Genomic DNA, 16728 nt, shown 5'->3' with positions numbered 1-16728 from the left:
CAGGGATAGAGCCAGGGGAAACCAAACAGAGCGAGGGGACAGGGCCAGAGCTGGGGACAGGGACAGGGACAGAGTGGGGGACAGGGACGGAGCAGGGGACAGGGGCAGGGCAGGGTGGCACTTTCACATGTGCCACTTCCCCACTGTTTCTTTGGAGGGATCAAAGCACGGGCAGGAAGATGTCAGTTTCTGTAACAGCATTGTATACTTTTTAGTATTTGTATTTTATTTGTGTTAGCTAATAAATATTTGTACTTCTATTGTATCTTAGTATTTTATTTGTATTAGCTAACGTGTGTATACATTGTGTTTATGTTGTATTTCTGGGTACTTTACACAACCTCATGTTTTGCGTTCTACTCTGGTGACTGCAAGGAACAGACATCAAACCAAAAAGATTCTCATGGTCCTTTTCTTGAGTGATCACAACAAATCTAAAGTGCAATAAACTACAGAACTAATTCAAATTATTTTCAAATAGGCCTGTGTTTACCAGCAGAGTTTATTTGCTTGTTGCCCTTCTCCTAGCTTGACTGTGATCTTTTGGAGTCCTGTTTCACCCTTTATTCTATGGGAACCACGAATGTGAATTTCCTGACAAGTGCAGCGTGCATTGGTGTATTTCTGACAGCACGTGCTGGCCCATGGCTGAATGCCAGCTGTGCCCACACTCCTCATGGCCTTGCACAGAGGTGCTGCTGGCTGTGATGGCTTTGCTCTAAATACCCCATGGCAGAGCTGCTGAGCTGTCCTGCCCAGCCCTGCCCAGCCCTTCCCGAGCTGTGGGTGCCCAGCAGGGCTGGCAGTGCCGCAGGCAGCGCTGTGGCCGCCGTGCCTTGGCTCAGTATGGCCAGCTCACCATCCGTGATGGGCAGGACATCTTTCACGGCCAGCCTGTCCCCTGTGCCCAAGCCGGGCCATGTGTCACAGCCAGGCTGCTGCCCTCCATGGCCATGCCCACCTTCATGGTGTGGCCACTTCACCCACCCAGACTGTCCTTCGTGGCCAGGCGTGTTCCTAATGGCCAAACCACCGTCCGCTGTGGCCAGGCTCGTCTTCCTGGCGAGCCTGTCCGGCTGGCGGTGCGGAGCGGCCAGGCCAGGGGCTGCCAGCCCTGCGGGTCCGTGCGGTGCAGAGAGCGGCAGGGCGGCTCCGGGCGGTGCGGGTGGGAGCGGAGGGGCCGGTGCCTCCCGGAGCGGAGGAGTGGTGCAGGTCGGTGCCTCCCGAGCGGAGGGGCCGGTGCAGCTCGGTTCAGAGAGGAAGGGTCGGTGCCGCTGGGTTCGGAGAGGAAGGGTCGGTGCCGCTCGGCTCGGAGCGGAGGGGCCGGTACCACCCGGAGCAGAGGGGCCGGAGGCGCTCGGTTCAGAGAGGAAGGGTCAGTGCTTCCCGGAGCTGAAGGGCCGGTGCCACTGGGTTCGGAGCGGAAGGGTCAGTGCCTCCCGGAGCGGAGGAGTCGGTGCAGGTCGGTGCCTCCCGAGCGGAGGGTCGGTGCCGCTCGGTTCGCAGCCGAGGGCCCGGTGCCGCTCGGTTCGCAGCCGAGGGCCCGGTGCCCCTCGGTTCGGAGCGGAGGGTCGGTGCCGCTCGGTTCGCAGCCGAGGGCCCGGTGCCGCTCGGTTCACAGCGCTGGGCTCGCCCCGTGCCGCCTCTCGGCGGAGGCGGCGGCGGAGGCCGCGCCCGCCGGGGAGTGACGGCGGCGGCACTTCCTGCGGGCGAGCGGCGGCGGGGCCGGAGCCTTTGTGCGGGAGCGGAGCCGGGTCCCCGCGGCGCCCCGCGGCCCCGGCGGGCGGCAGGAGCGGAGGCGGCGGCGGCTGCAGTGCGGATACCGGCAGGGGAGCCGCTTCCCCCGCCTCCACCGCCGGCCAGGACAGCGGAGGCGCCGCCGCTCAGCCGGCTCCGGCCACCAGGTATTTACCGGCCCCTCCGTTCCCCGGGCCCGGCCGGGCGCGGAGAGTGCGGGGCAGGGGCAGGGGCAGGGGCAGGGGCAGGGGCAGGGACAGCGGCGCAGGTCCGCCCGGCCGGGCCCGGGGGATGCGCTGCCTCCCGGCCGGGCCCGGGGCACTTCCCCGGTGCTCGGAGCCTCCCGGAGCCTGCCCCGCTCAGCCCCGCTCAGCCCCGCTCAGCCCCGCACAGCCCCGCACAGCCCCGCACAGCCCCGCTCAGCCCCCGCATCCACAGACCCGGGCAGAGAGGCCGGGACCGGGGTAAAGCTGCCCCGGCGTTCCGGGCTCGCAGCGGAGCGCTCATAACCCCGCGGGGGGAAATAAAGAGGGTTTGGGGCTGTTCTCCCCTCAGCTCATCAAACTTCCCTTCGCGGAACTCGTTTCCCTTCGGGGGGCTCTGCCCGCTCCTCCCCAGCCTGGCTGCCAAGGGTCGCTGGCTGGGAAAGGGAGAGATGCTAAAATTGTCCAAAAATCTCTGTAGCAAAAAAATGGGTTTCTAGTGACAGGAGCGAGTCGCCACAGGGAATGCAAAGCAAGGCTTTGTGTTGTCATGTAATAGTGTTTTTGAAACTCCTTGCCTTTGTAGGTTAATTTCACCGGTTGCTGTTTTTCCCCAAAGATCGATCACTATCTAGGAGTTAAAATCCTCTTTGTGTACTTGGTGGGATGTTGATACAAAGATGATACAGTTCAGCATTTCCCCATACAACCCCAGAACATTAAAACATTCAAATTGAATACGTCCTCAATAGGCAACAGGCAATATTAAAATGTCTCTGCTCTTCTGATCTCTCTGACAAAGGATTTGGGAATTGTCTCTCATCTCTTTCTTGCACCATTTTCTTACCTAGGTCGTGTTTTCTGTTTACAAGCCTGAAGATGGCTGCTGCTGCTTCCTGCAATGTGGAAGAAGATGAGAGCCTGAAGGGATGTGAACTCTATGTTCAGAAACACAACATCCAACAGATTCTAAAAGAATGCATTGTAAACCTCTGTATAGCAAAGCCAGACCGACCCATGAAGTTCCTCAGAGAACACTTTGAAAAATTAGAAAAGGTCAGTGATTTTCAGGTGACTTTACATTTTCCATTTATAAAATGAGAAAAATTGTTTAAAGATTTCAAATGTTTTGGTACTTTTTTTTTTCTTTTTAAAATGACCACACAACTATGAAAATGTAAACTGTTAAGAGAAAAAAAGCCCCAGCCCTTCATTTGTGGATGGCTACTATAACATTGGCTATAGTTTAGAATATTTTGTGCATAACACCAAGATTATCATATCTCCGGAAACTGCATTTGTTAAAAATGACCCAAATTGTTTGTGAGGCATTGTACCCTGAACTTTCATCTCTTGGAAGAACCTGCCTGTGGGTGCAAAAGATGTTGTTTATTCCAGTGTCACGTGGTGGGGTTTTCCCTTCCCCTAAAACTGACCAAAATCAGGGAACCAGCAAGTTCTTTAAATCTTTGAGCAGTTTGCTGTTGAATTTCACTGCTCTCTCCTGTCTGCAGTGCCTGTCCCAGGATCCTCTGACAGGGGATGCATTAAGAGACACCTCACTTGCTGTGCCTGCCTTCAAGAGCAGTGTAGAGAGGGGGAAACATTTTAGAGCATTCCCCGACAAATTCTCTCTAAAGCCTAGGGGTGTCTTTGCAGGAAGAGCACGTTGTGTGAGCAGGTGTTGTTGTAGGCTTGAGAGAAAAGGTTTAATAGTTTCTTCCTGCAGGAGTGAATCATATATAAGGCTGATATATCACCAGTGATGTAAAACATTTAATATATCTCACTCTCTGCTTTTCAGATTCATTTTTCTGTAGGTGAGTATATGGCAAATTCGTGTAGTTTTAATAAATGCTAACATGCATGTTGGTGGCAGCCTGGGACATCAGAGAGGGGTAGAAAGTACAAGGTGGTTTGTAATTGCATTTGATTATTGTGAAAAAGAAAGTCTCTTGATTCTGTATATTCTAAACTTCTGACAGCCAAGACTCATTTTTAGAGACTCAAAACTGTTGAATTTCCTTCACTGTGTTGTCAATTATCATCCATCATAACGTGTGGAATTTTGGACTTTTTGAAAAGAAGGATGAACACCATTCTTGAAAAAATCCCATTAAAACATGCTGTGGTATCATGGAATATGCTCCATTGCTGGAGGGATTTCTTGAGGAGTTGTACTGGGGGAGTTTGGCTTTGTTGATGTTAACACAGCACACACACCTGAGACAGGAGGGCAGCTCCTACCCTTGAGAAATGACATCTTCTTTCATGTGATCTCCCATTATTTCCCAAAGAACAGCAGATCCCAGAATTCTGTAGGACATCAATCAGGATGCCAGCACAGGAGCTGATGGATATCACTTGTCTCAAAATGGAAGATGATTTAGAAAACATCAAGGCATCAACTGCAGGGAATATTGTGCTTGCTGTGGGAGGACACAATCTTGGCACTGCCTCTCTAGAGCAGCCTGGGGGCCCAGCCTGCTGAGCCTGGAGGCTTTAGGCTCCTTCTGGAGGTTTCCAGCACTATAATTCCTGTTCCTACAGCAGTTTGACTCCCTTGTTGCCCAAACATCTCCGAGGACTTCCTTGGGATAAATTGCATGTGAAGGATTTTCTTCTGTAGAATAATATTTTCACTTCGTTGGTTGCATGAGAACAGTTGAAAGGAAGACTTCTAAAGATAGAAAAATCTTTCAATAAGTTTTATCCTGTTTTTATACACTTGTCATATACAGATAGTTTGAAGAATCCTAATGGAATTGTGAATTTAGCAATTGTTAATTAGATTTTTGTAAATGTGCAATACTGACGTGGCACATTCACTATTATCTCCTTAAATTTGGTCGTGTGTAGGGAGAGGAGTAAAAATCTTTGGGTTTAATGACTTTCTAAACAAAGTCATGCATTTTTCCACCTAAGTGTGGTATTGTGGGGTTATTTTCCAAACTCATTAAGATAAACAACACATTTCACTGAAGAAAGCAGTAGAAGAACAGTTTATCTGTCAAAAACACATGTGGGAAGTTTAAAGATGAAGTGTAGGATATTTTTCAAGTGGTTAAAAAATGAGCTTGTGGAAAACAAGTAGAGCTTGATCCATATCATTGTACTGGAGCTACCTTAGAAGTGAATAGAAAAAAAAAAGAAGAGTGTGTTTAATTTTGCTAATTCTTAACTCCATCTCATAAAATCAACTCATAAAAGCAAGATTTATTATGATATTCAAGATCAGAGCAGATCATAAATGCTTCTCACCTTCTGACGGCATCAGAGTTGGGTCCATTGCCTTCAGCCTGCTGCTAAATGAGAAGGGGTCAGGAGCTGACCCTGACCCAGCACTCTCCCTGGCCCCAGTGTCATTCCTAGGTCTGACACGTCAGGAGCAGGTTTGTTTTGGCAGCAATTGGTCCCAGCAGCTGAGAGCAGAGCCAGCAGTGAGGTAATGCTCGAGGGATGTGGGCTGTCCTGGGCTAGTGTTCAGCTCTGTGGCTGGGCCACTCTTTATTCACAGCATGGACATGGCCTGAGAGGGCTGTAAAAGGAGAACATGAATAAATAATTCTGAATAAAGTACTGGAGACTGAGGTTTGATGTTTGATGTTTAATTCTGAAGGAGTGCCAATGTTAGAAAGAACACTCCTCCCAAAGACTTTCTAAATGCAGCCTATTTGTATCAAGTACAATATCAAAAACCATTGCTCTGAAAATAACTGTGGGAAAACTTTAATACACATTTTTCTGTTCACTTAATACTGGGAGGACCTGCTTAAGTTGCCAGTAATTGCTGGGAATCATCTTATGTTTCTATATCCTAAAGTTTGCAAGTCACTTTTACATGCTGTGACTTACGGACTTCAAGATGACATCTACTCTGATCTCATTAACAGTTACTTTGTAAAAATCTGTAACATGCCCTTGAGCACAGAAAATAGTTGAAAACAGTTTAGATACTTTAGATTTTAAAACCTGTGATATTTCCTTTGAACAATTTCTTTTAGGTTTTCCTCTGACTGCATAGATCTTGGTGGATGGAGTGAGGAAAGTCTTTCCCTTAGGGATTGTAATTGGTTTTTTTTTGGAGTGGGGGAATAGATGTTAGCTAAGAAACTGTGCCATTATTTTAACAGCTGTAATTAAGTTCTGTTTACTTGAGGATATAGCAAAAAAAAAAAAAAAAAACCAAAAAACCAGGCAACCCATATTTTATCTCTGGTTCTTACATTATGTGAAAAAGTCAATTACTGAGAAATTACAGGCAATGCTTTGTATTTTTAGCCATACTGAGACTGCAAAAATTTCATAGTGTCAGGCTGTTTAGTGCCACGATTATATGATCAAAGGTGGAGTTGTCTTGCCAGGCTAAGCTTAGCTGTTCCACAGCAAAGAATTAGAATAAAGAATAGAACTAATGAAGAAAAGGGCACAAAAGAAGAGGAAGCAGCAGCGAACCGCAGGATGTGTTTAACAAGGCTTTGCTGAAGCCATTTTAATGTTGGGGGTTTTAGAGCAGGGCTGTGCTGGCTGAGCTGGGCTTTGCTGGCACTTTCTGCACCTGGGCTCTCTCCAGGCCCCTTTTGCTGCCCTCAGCACAGGCAGAAAACTCTGCTTTTCTCTAATAAATTACTGCAGCAGATCGGCAGCGTTCTCTGGGGTCCCGGCTGATGCCGCATGCCTTGTGGCTCTGTTGCAAGAAGAATTTTGGGCTCAAACCCTGCGGTTTTGGAGCCTGAACCCTGTGGATTTGGAGCTCGAACTCCACAGTTCTGGGAGCACGAACCCCATTGTTTTGGAGCTCGAACCCCATGATTTTGGAGCTCGAACCCAGTGGTTTTGGAGCTCAATCCCCATGGTTTGAGAGCTCGAACCCTGTGGTTTTGGAGCTTGAACTCTGCGGATTTGGGAGCCCAAACCCCACAGTTCTGGGGGCTTGAACCCCGCGGATTTGGGCACTTGAACCACATGGTTTGGGAGCTTGAACCCTGGAGTTTTTGGAGCCTGAACTGCAATTTTGGAGCCCGAACCCTGCAGATTTGGGAGCTCGAGCTCTGCAGTTTTGGAGCTTGAACCCCGCGGGTTTGGAGCTCGAGCCCGGCAGTTTTGGGGCTCAAACCCTGCGGTTTTGGGGCTCAAACCCTGCGGTTTTGGGAGCTCCAACCCCATGGATTTGGAACCTGAACCCCACGGTTTTGAGCCTGAACCCTGCAGTTTTAGAGCTTGAACCCCATGGTTTTGAAACCTGAGCCCCGCAGTTTTGGGGCTTGAACCCTGCGGTTTTGGGAGCTTGAAACCGGCGGTTTCAGAACTTGAGCCCTGCGGTTTTGAGCTCGAACCCCATGGTTTTGGGAGCTCGAACCCCGCGATTTTGGAGCTCAAACCCCATGGTTTGGAGCTCAAACCCTGGCATTCTGCAGCATGATCCGCACGGTTTTGGAGCTCGATCCCTGCGGTTTTGGAGCTCAAACCCAGCGGTTTTGGAGCCCGAACCCCACGGTTTGGAGCCTGAACCGTGGTTTTGGAGCTTGAACCTCGTGGTTTTGGGCCTCAGACCCTGCGGTTTTGGGAGCCCGAATCCCGCGGATTTCGGAGCTCGAACCCCACGGTCTTGGGGCTCAAACCCCGCTGTTTTGGGGCTCAGACCCCGCGGTTTTGGGCTCGATCCCCGCGATTTTGGGCTCAAACCCCGCGGTTTGGGGCTCGAACCCCGCGGTTTTGGGGCTCGAACCCCGCTGTTTTGGGCTCGAACCCCGCGGTTTTGGGCTCGAACCCCGCTGTTTTGGGCTCAAACCCCGCGGTTTTGGGCTCGAACCCCGCTGTTTTGGGCTCAAACCCCGCGGTTTTGGGGCTCAAACCCCGCGGTTTTGGGGCTCGAACCCCGGGTTCGGGCGCGCCGCCCCCTGGCGGCACTGGGCGGAACTGCACCCGGGCGTGCCGGGACCTGGCCTGGGAGAGAAAAGCGTGCAACAAATCACAAATTCACCTCTGTTAGCAAAACACATTTTGTTCACTTACCGCAGAGAGTTTCAGAACCAAACATACCCGAGCATCAAATTTTGGGCACCAGACTCTTCTTCTGCGGCAGTATTCTCTCTCCCAGTATTTGTGTTTTATCACAGAAAGGAATCCTTCAATCAATAATTTCCACCAGAACCTGTCTAAACTGATGAAATGAATTCTTGAAAGTACAATTTGTTATTATGCGAAGTATAACTCACTGCTTTCTGATAAGATGGAGAGAGGCTATGGATTTGAAGCAAAATCACACAAAAAAAACTATAGAAAAAATGCATTACTCAAGCAGTTTTATAAAGCCTAATAATAATATTGTTCAAAGCTTGCCAAGCAGTTGGGTGGTATCTCCGTGGTGGTCAGAAATGTTGGTAAAGCATGCAGGAACATACCTGAGGTGCTGATAGGAGCACAACAGTGGGAGCACCGTGTGCCCTGGCTGTGTGAGTGCACTTCTGAGCAGGCTTGGGCAGCCTCTGTCCTGCCTCTCCCCTGAGGTCAGTTCTGGGAAGAGCTGGATGAAAAGCAGCTCAGGTGGGACCCCTGTGATTGCCAGTCAGCCCCAGGCAGTGTTGTGAGAGGTGACAGTTTTCTTGGAAGAGGTAAAGGAAAACAAGGTGAATTTTTAAAGTCCCCCCAGGCAAACTTTCCTGCATGCAGGGAAAGATGGAGGATAAAGGAAATAAGAGCAGAAAGAGAAAAAAAGCTTTTTCCACAAGAAATAAAATTAGTTATAAGCAAACCCATGCTCTTATGAGCTTGTATGGAACATATTAGAGCTGAGCTCCCTGTTTACTTTGTGTGTCCACAAGTGTGAGTGGCTTTCCCAGTCTCAAAGCCAAAACTTAACAAAACCAGGGTGCAGTGATGGAATAGGGAGGGAATTCTGCCTGGAAGACGTCTTTGTTTCACATCTCATGCTCCCCTGTTTTACATTCATCAGGTTACTTAATCCACTTTTATGTGGGCTTGTCTTTTCTTACACAAGCTATGCGTGCATACATTGTTATTTGGCTGGATTTTAAGAATCAGAAGTGTTGGCTACGATTCTCTTTGATTATATAAGCTTTTAAGTATCAAAAATAGGGTCTGTGTTTTGTAACATAACCTCTCACTTTGCTGTGAGGCGTATGCAAGAAAGTAGGGAAGAGGTGGTGGTGATGGGTTGAGATGCTGAAGACACTGGTGGGGGAAGACAAGAAGTGTGAACAAGTTGCAGGAGGTAAAACAATGGCAGTGCAGGGTTTTAGGAATGTCAGCCATGCAGCTGGAGTGTCATCAGAGTAGGTGGATTTTTGGCAGAAAAATTTTGCCTGGATTGGAAATCGGGAAAGAGCAGAAATGCAGAGAGGCCACAGAAGATGTAGAAATAGTAATCAAAGAGGGGGATAACTATGGAGAGAGTAAATGCCTTGGTAGGATAGTAGGGAGTGCATTTAAAGATATTTCTTAGAATTGCTGTAGAAGAAAAGGTAGCATGGAGCAGGAGGAAGGCAGCAGAGCAATAATTGGGATTGTGTGAATAACAAGGCTGAATTGATCATGAAGATTGTCTGTCCTGGCAAAGATAAGACTGGAAAGAACATTAAGATCTCCCAGATTTTTTCTGCTTTTAGTGATGGCATCAGTCAGTCCTGTGTTTCCAGCAAAATGAAGTGCTTTGCCTTTGGCCTTTATTGGTTGCTGTAAATCATCAGCCCCAAGGAGTGGTGAGGGGTGTTAGAAACCCTCCTGGATTGAGAGCATCTCCTCTGGGTCAATTCCAGTGCAAAGAGAGATTAGTTGCCTGTTCATGAACCTTCCTGCACATTTTCTGTAAATAATCCAGGTCTGTCAAGCAGAAAAGTTTATGAATGTGCTTGAGGAGAAAAAGAAAAGCATTTAAAGTGTACTTGGTGGTGTTGTTTTTGAATGCAATGTATACACTGTAGGAAGCAGAGCAGAGGTACTGAGCTTTCATATCAAATGTCTGACTTGCTTTTAAAAGTCTTCTTGGGATGTTGTTGTAAGGCTGCACAGTGATTTGGAGTTCCCTTAGGTGCTTTCCTTCCTTCAGCTCATCTGAGTTTTCAGGTAGTGACAAAGCCTGAAAGGAGAGACTGGAAGAGGAAATGAATTTCTGTTTAGAAATGCTCCAGCTGACAGGGAAGAAAGCTCCTGGGTCAGGAGGTGTGTGTGCTCTTGAGCAGTGGTCTGAAAGGAAGGGTAAACCTAAGAACTGTCTCAGCATTGTGGCTGCTTCACTTGCAATGCTTAAAATCATTAAAAATTCATGGAAGCATTATCTGGGGGAGATGCTGAATATGCTAAATTCCTGTGGTTTATACCTCAGCCTCTTGTAGCTGAAAGTGGACACTCAAAAGATAAATTGGTTACTTTGGCTGTATTTATTGGTTCTTCTTTCAGTTTGAGGCAATGATCAGAGGCAGATGCACTGTCTTGCTGTTGTGCCTTCCATGTGTTTTCTCATTTGAAGGTGGACATAATTGAGCAATATGATTATGAATTATCAGTGCCATCCAAAGAGAGAGAGAGAGAGAGAGAGAGAGAGAGAGAAAATCACTTGTTGTCATGACAACAAAAGATGATGTGGTGTTTACTTGACGCTGAGTTCTGCACAAGGATTCGCATCAAGCCGCATCTGAAGATCTCTGTTTGAAGAACTCTTCTTGAGACAGCTCACTCCTCCTCTCAAACATTTGCTGCTTTTGTGCAGTTTTACCCCAGGATATGTGGAAGACGTCTCTCTGAAAGCTCAGCCCAGGACAGAGCAAACTCTTTTATTTGCAAAAGGCACTCTGTAGCTCAGGAATGGGGATCCTTCCCAGACTGCAGATAGCGGCGTGTGGAAAAGCCAGCCAGCACCTGCCTGCTGTTTATGTAAAAGGAGTTTGTAGTGAAGAGACTTCCTTTTAAAATGAAGCACACTGTAACTCACTTTTATAATCCTTTAAAATCTTGTTGGCTTCTAAAAGTATTTGAGTTTAAGAGCATGCTTTGTAGTATTAATATTATCTCACTGAGCTTCCTTTTGTATATAAATCTTTGCTGGGGCGGGGGAGATATTATTTATTAATTCCTTGGAAGTGGCTTTTATGCAATGTGTACTGAAGAGAGAAGAGTATATTTTATATTTAAATGTGGCAAACTACTACTCTTCTGTCTGAGTAAATATGCTCTGTATAAAAAGAACTGTGTAAGTGCTGCACACCCTTAGTTACCCGACTACCCTCTTGTTGTACCTGCCTTTTAGTTAAATTTTAGCTGCTATTCTTCAGAAGGGTCTCTGCTACCTTTCAGTTAAGCCCATGCAGAAGGTGCATTTGGCTGTGTTCATTTAATATAGTCAGTCAGTAATGTTATTTGAAATTCTTCAGTCATAGCTTTTGTTTTTAAACACTAAATATTAAATATAATTGTAATATGTAGCACACATTTCTACTTGAAATATTTTGCTTGATTGCAGTTTAGGAATCTAGAGACAGAGAGGAATAAGGAAGAAGTTGATAAGAATGCCGAAATAGAATTTGCAGTTCTTACACTATAGGAAAATCTAATTGAGTAATTTTTTACATAGCTAGTGCTTCTATTTGAATGTGAAATTAAAAAGTTTCAGTAAGGATTTAATACATCTGAAATTCTGTTTTTTTGGTTACAGCACCGAGGTCAACTGCATTGTGGCCTGGGAATTTTGGGGTTTTAAGCCAAATTTAAATCCCAAATGGTCTCAGAAAGAACTTGGCACTTTTTGAGGCAGGTCAGATCTTTAACCAGCCCTCTACATTTTATCTCTGATCTTGTCTCCTAAATATTTCAGTAGCCTTCTTCAAAACAAGAATGTGTGACTTGTTACTTTGAGTCCTGCAGCATCAGAAATGCTGTTCAGTTATTTATTTCAAGTAGCAATAGTGCATCAAGGACTGGTGTCAGAGAAGGGCAGTGTCAGTGATGGTGCAGGAACCGACTGGAATAAGACCAGAAAAGACAGGTGGCATGATGGATTTGATGTAAACACCAATGGCAAAACATATATTAATCATCCATTTTTCTTGCAAGCTTGAAAGTTGTGAGCTTGTGCCAGTTTTCTGTAGTGCCCTTTTCTGGTGCCATACCTGATGAGCTGTGGATAAGTCACTTCCTCTGTCAGTGGGACCAGCTGGTGATGCTGGTGCTCTGCCACTCGTGCTGGTGCTCCCAGATGCTCCCTCCTCCACTCACTCCCGTCCTAGCTCTGAATGGAAAGCCTCACTGGAAATTTCCTGTAGGACAGAGCCAGGTCCTGGCATCCCTGTTGGAGGAATGTTGGTTTATGGGGTGTGCAGGGAGCTCAGCATCGCTGTGTTTCCTTTTGGGTAGCCTGCAATGCTGCTGAGCTGAGTTCTCTGAAAAATCCTGGGGTTGTTGAGGGAGTCGTGGGGTGATGGCTACGTGTGCATCCCCCAGCATGGCCCTGGGGCCACCAGGCTGTGGGGTTTGCCTACCCAGAGGAGGTGACAGCAGATGAAATATTGCCGCAGCCAGCTTGCCTCCTTACAGAGCCTGTGCTCCCTCTGCTCATGCCCTCTGGTTTCCTGTACCAGGGAACAGAACATACGGCTCACCCATCCCCAGTTCTCCCCTGCCTTTAGGCAGGATCAGTGGAGACTGGGATCAGCCAGCCCCAAAGGCTCTGGGGAAGCAGCAGGGCAGTGAGTGTGCTGTGGCTGTGCCAGGGGGTGAGGAGGAGGGCAGGGTCTGAGCAGACAGCTCCTGCTCCTTTGACTGACAGACCTGGATGGTGCAAAGGGAATTTTACTCCTTTATGCTTTCCCTTGAATCCCAGGAAGCTGAGGGATAGAACATGGGGCTCTGGGAAAATACTATAATTATGGATAATCTGGTTTGTGTCTATCCTTTCGAAGTAAAATTCAGTGTATGAATTGACTATCTTGCAACTCTGACCTCCTTTCTTGAAGGTTTTCTGTACTGTTTTCTGCTCTTGTTGCTCTCTCTTCAGGGATTCCCTTTCCTATTTTATTCTCTGTTCCACAAGCAGAAATCTGGAGAATAACCTCCCTATTGGCCAGCTGGTGCTAGGCCAGCCACCATCTTTCATAGTCCTCTGGAGCCTACCTTGGATCTTATTTGCTTGGAAGGAGTCCCACTGATTATAAATCAGTTGTATGGCAGAAATTCTGGAGTAGGGAGCATCTTTGTTGTTTGTGGTGATAGTAACCTTGTAAAGCAGAGCAAGATGAAGAAACCTATCTAATATATCAATGTGTGACTTCTGACGTTGTCAGAAGAGACAACAACATATACAAGCCAGCTGAGAAAATAACAGCTGTGATGATGGAGAGTAAGTCAAAGAAGTTTTGCTTTCTCAACAAGGAGTAGTGCAAAGATGTGCCTGCACTTTATATACATTGGTTGCCATGATGTGTAAGAAAGAGCTGAACAGGTCAGATGCCTGTACACATGTTGTAGTTAATGCTATTCTCATTAAATCTGTCATTTTCTTTCAGCAGTGCGAACTGACAGTCACCCAAACATAGACGTGAAAGGGTTGCTGATAGCCATAAAAGAAGGGCGAATTGACTAAATCCATGAGTAAGAGATGTTTCAGTGTCTCTTTTTGCCTTGCAGGAAGAATGCAAGCAGATCCTGGCCCGGCAGAAATCCAGCTCCCAGTCGGATTCTCACGACGACGAGATCTCCCCTCCGCCGCCCAACCCGGTGGTGAAGGCGCGGCGCAGGAGGGGCGGCGTCAGTGCAGAGGTGTACACGGAGGAAGATGCTGTTTCCTACGTCAGAAAGGTAACCTGGCACACCTCCCTGCCTCTGGGAGCTACAGGACAATCGAGTGACCCATGCTTTGTCCCTGATTTGGGCTCCTGGGCCAGTCCTCCTGCTGGCATCAGCGCAGCCTGACCGTCCTCACACTCAAGGTCTTTCCCCATCAATAGATTTCAGCATTCACTGTTCCTTCGTTTTTGAGATGTGCTGCTCATCTAACAGGGTCAGTAGTTCTCAGCCATTTTCTTCATAATCACTGGCTTCAGCATCTTCTGACTTTGATCAGAACCTCTCATTATCAGAAGACAGCTTTTCTATTGCTACATTTCCTGTTTGTTTTCCATAACTCAGATCTGCCTCAAGTTTTCTTTAATCTAGGTTTCCTAGACCGCTCAGGCACATATTTCCTATGTTGATTAGCTACAACTTTACCCATTGAATTTTGGAAGTCTCTTGACCATACTTGGGTGATTTTGTGTGACCATTGTCTTTGAAGAAATGCCAATCCTAAATTAGATAATTTCTTCACTAGGAGCTCTATTTGAGGCTTCTCTCTTTCTAACTGCCTTTTTTCACAAAAATATCTAGCTATGTTATATTTTTGATATCTCTTAATAACTCTGCATTTTTTTTTTTTTGACACTGGCTAAATCTTTCTAAGATTGTTGAAAGAGAGACATTACAATAGCATATGTCATGTTTGTTTAGGGAGCCAGGCTGAAAATGTATTTCATAAAGTTGACAGATGCTACTAATGTGCTTTTGTGCATGCCTGGAGTAGCTTTAACTCAAAGAACTTTTTCTTTATGGAAATGCATTTTGTCAGTCACTGTTTTTTGGCAGAATGCTTTTTGCCTTTGCAGTCAGATGTGCTTTTGTCATCTGCTTATGATACAAGTTCACTGGCTGCTCTGGGGATTTCTGTCCCAAGAAAAAAAGAATTAGGAGAGCCATTCATCCTAAAAACAAGTGTGTAAGAGTATTCTTGTGGCAGTTAAATAATGTTTGCAAGTGTGTGGTATATTTTAACAGCACTGTAGTCAAGCCATTAATGAATGCCCTGCACTTTTAAAAAACTGTGTGATACTTCAGAAGCCACTTTAAAACACTTTTCTTTCTGTGCATTTTGCAATATCCCCCCCAAAAAAAACTTCCATGAGGAGATTCCATTTGTTTCTGCTTGTTATGGGTTACATCTGACTCTTCTGAAAATCAAAGGAAACATCCCTTCCCACCCCCCTGAGTAATTCTTTTATGTTTATAGTGGAACCTGAAGTAAACTTTATTTTCTTCATTTCTCAACAGTGATGTCAGTGAGCCCTGACAGTAGCATGAGTAGGCAAGAACCAGAAGCAGCAATACAGATAATATTCTGTGTGTTCTGTGACTAGCCCTGTTGTGATTCTAATTTCCTAGGAACTGACTGATCTTAAATAATAATAATTTAGGGGATAATTTCTTGTACAGCTAGAGATGTTGGAAAGAATACAGAGATAGCACTGGGAGGATTTGTGTCAGTGTTTGTCTTCTGCCATAAGCAAACGAATCCCATGGTGAAACCCATGGATGTGTGTTTGTGACAGATTTCTAGAACACAGAAATAAAAGGAGACACTGAAAGGACAAATTGTGGAACAAATTTAAAGGAGTAAAAAGCAAGGCAAAGGTTGTGATAGACTATTGCAAACAGATGGAAATTTAGATAGTAGTCAGGAAGAACTGCTGGCTTGAATTCAGGTGTTGGATAGAAACACATCTGGGTTATAAGCCAGTTTGAAGGATCCCTTGAAGGGGTGAGCTATAGCATGAGTAGTGCTAGAGGCAGTGAAACGAGTTATGTCCCAGGAGAGAAAATCAAAAGAGATTTAGCTCTGTGCTTTGAGCAAGCACATGGCATGCCTTCATTCTGGGGAAGATCTCTGTGGAGAGTTAGTTCATCCTTGAACTAGTGAGAGCAATATTTGTCAACACATCTGACAACACAGTAACAACTAACAGAACAGGAATCTTGCTCTGAAGAGGGTTATCAGCTTGCAGAGAACATTCAGTGATTATTTGGAAGAGTGATGTGAGGCATGTCCAAGTGATTCTTACCAGCAGTTGACTTTGGTCAGGTGCCTGGTCACACCTCGAGGATCTCTCCTGTGTTTCCTGTGTCCCTGCCCCAACAAACCCACAAAGCCTTGTGGCTTTCACTGCTGCAAATTTACACTGAGACAGGCTACTCAGTGCTATTTCATAATCAGACAGGAAGGCTGGAGTTGAGTGTCTTAGTGATCTGATTATTTACCCTTTGGCTCATCAGCAGTAAGCTGAGCTGGTGTATTCTTAATAGAGCAAGGGTTCAGGCCTGCAATTCAATCCAGTGTTCCTCTGATAGGGTAAAAACCAAGAATAAGATGCTGACTGAATTTAACACTGAGAAATTTAAGCTTTTAGATCAATTAGATCAGGTTTCACTCTGATACAAACATGCAGTTTGTACATGTATACTTCTCCAGACTTAATTGGAGTAATCTGATGACTGCAGCAGTCACTACAAGAGAGGTCTGAAGCCAGTTTAACTTTCAATCTTCACAGTGCAGCATTTCCCTGTGAAATAAATCTTGATAATTCTTTGTGGGAACTGGTTCTACATCAGTTTTACTCTTTGAGACATCCTTCTTTTGGTTGGGTAGTTCCTACCTTTCCAGGATGAGGGAAGTACCTGCACATCAACACAGGTAGTAACTTGCAGCAGACAGATGCACTACTTCTAGCATAAGAAAATGTGAGTGCTAAATGCCCCTTGTCAGACCTTTACTGTGCAGTAATAGAGACTGACAAACATATTTTGATTTTCAGAATGGAGTAAGGTTTATTTAACACTTGAAACTTCTGCTGTGCTTGATTCTGTCCTGTTATAATTAAACTATTAAGGAAAATCACAATATCAAACACAATGGATATCTTTGACAGGTCATAATTTTGTTACAAATTTCTTGTGTCTCTCCTAATCTTGG

The 16728-nt window shown here is 46.1% G+C and overlaps 1 protein-coding gene across 4 annotated transcripts in view; it reads left to right on the top strand.

Annotated features, from left to right (window-relative positions):
• The first annotated feature begins 1170 nt into the window (after positions 1-1170).
• The window catches only part of PRKAR1B (protein kinase cAMP-dependent type I regulatory subunit beta), a 93661-nt gene continuing 78103 nt past the window's right edge, over positions 1171-16728 (top strand). Inside the window, exons 1-3 of one of the 4 annotated variants that reach the window (XM_021539728.3) lie at positions 1171-1212; positions 2792-2996; positions 13578-13748. In XM_021539728.3, coding sequence (XP_021395403.1) covers positions 2820-2996; positions 13578-13748 — 348 coding nt within the window. In that variant the 5' untranslated portion in view covers positions 1171-1212; positions 2792-2819. Of the gene's footprint in view, positions 1213-1267; positions 1463-1796; positions 1905-2791; positions 2997-13577; positions 13749-16728 lie in introns of those variants that run through there. The other 3 variants (XM_021539727.3, XM_021539729.3, XM_021539726.3) reach the window with 3 other exon arrangements.

The sequence above is a fragment of the Lonchura striata genome, chromosome 16, assembly GCF_046129695.1.
Source record: "Lonchura striata isolate bLonStr1 chromosome 16, bLonStr1.mat, whole genome shotgun sequence".
In the NCBI taxonomy this organism is placed as follows: Eukaryota; Metazoa; Chordata; class Aves; order Passeriformes; family Estrildidae; genus Lonchura; species Lonchura striata.
This window is presented reverse-complemented; position numbering and strand designations above follow the sequence as displayed.